The sequence below is a fragment of the Helobdella robusta genome (assembly GCF_000326865.2).
Source record: "Helobdella robusta unplaced genomic scaffold HELROscaffold_23, whole genome shotgun sequence".
Lineage (NCBI taxonomy): Eukaryota > Metazoa > Annelida > Clitellata > Rhynchobdellida > Glossiphoniidae > Helobdella > Helobdella robusta.
Genome location: NW_008704216.1, coordinates 203479 through 204098, shown reverse-complemented (window position 1 = coordinate 204098; position 620 = coordinate 203479). Strand labels below are relative to the sequence as shown.

General features: G+C 34.5%; 1 protein-coding gene across 1 annotated transcript in view; it reads right to left on the bottom strand.

Annotated features, from left to right (window-relative positions):
* The window catches only part of HELRODRAFT_172176 (hypothetical protein), a gene marked incomplete at both ends in the record, with an annotated part of 12030 nt that overhangs the window by 6565 nt on the left and 4845 nt on the right, over positions 1–620 (bottom strand). Inside the window, one exon of the mRNA XM_009018859.1 lies at positions 170–308. Within this exon, the coding sequence (XP_009017107.1) occupies positions 170–308 (139 nt within the window). The remainder of the gene's footprint in view (positions 1–169; positions 309–620) is intronic.

The following is a 620-nucleotide window of genomic DNA, read 5'->3' as shown; positions in this document are numbered from 1 at the left end:
CTTGTATTGCTACTACCATTTCTGATACTACTACTTCTACTATTACTACTACTACCACTACTACTACTATTGCTGGTTCTACTATTCTTGCTACTGCTGCTGCTACTACTACTACTACTTTTGTTGCTACTACTACTGCTGCTGCTGCTGCTGCCGCTACTACTACTACCGCGTAGCATCCTGGCTCCGTCTCCAGTATCGTAGCATAGGGTCACATGACCCGACAATAATTCAACGGCCAGGAAATCTTTTTCAAACTGGCCGGAAGTGGAATACAAAAGTAAACAATCGGTTGCCGCGGTTCGTATCTGTGTGTGACGTCATAAGATGTAATGTCACGTGGTGCTGTACGATGTGACGTCATACGGTGTCATATGATGTCATAGGACGTGTCGTATGGTGTCATGTAATGTTTCACACGATGTCAGACGATATCATATTTTGATGACAACAATTACACTGATAGTAATAATGATAATAATAAAATAATAATAATAATAATAATAATAATAATAATGTAACATGATAAAATTAACAATAACCAATTGTATATATATATATATATATATATATATATATATATATATATATATATATATATATATATATGTATAGTGTGT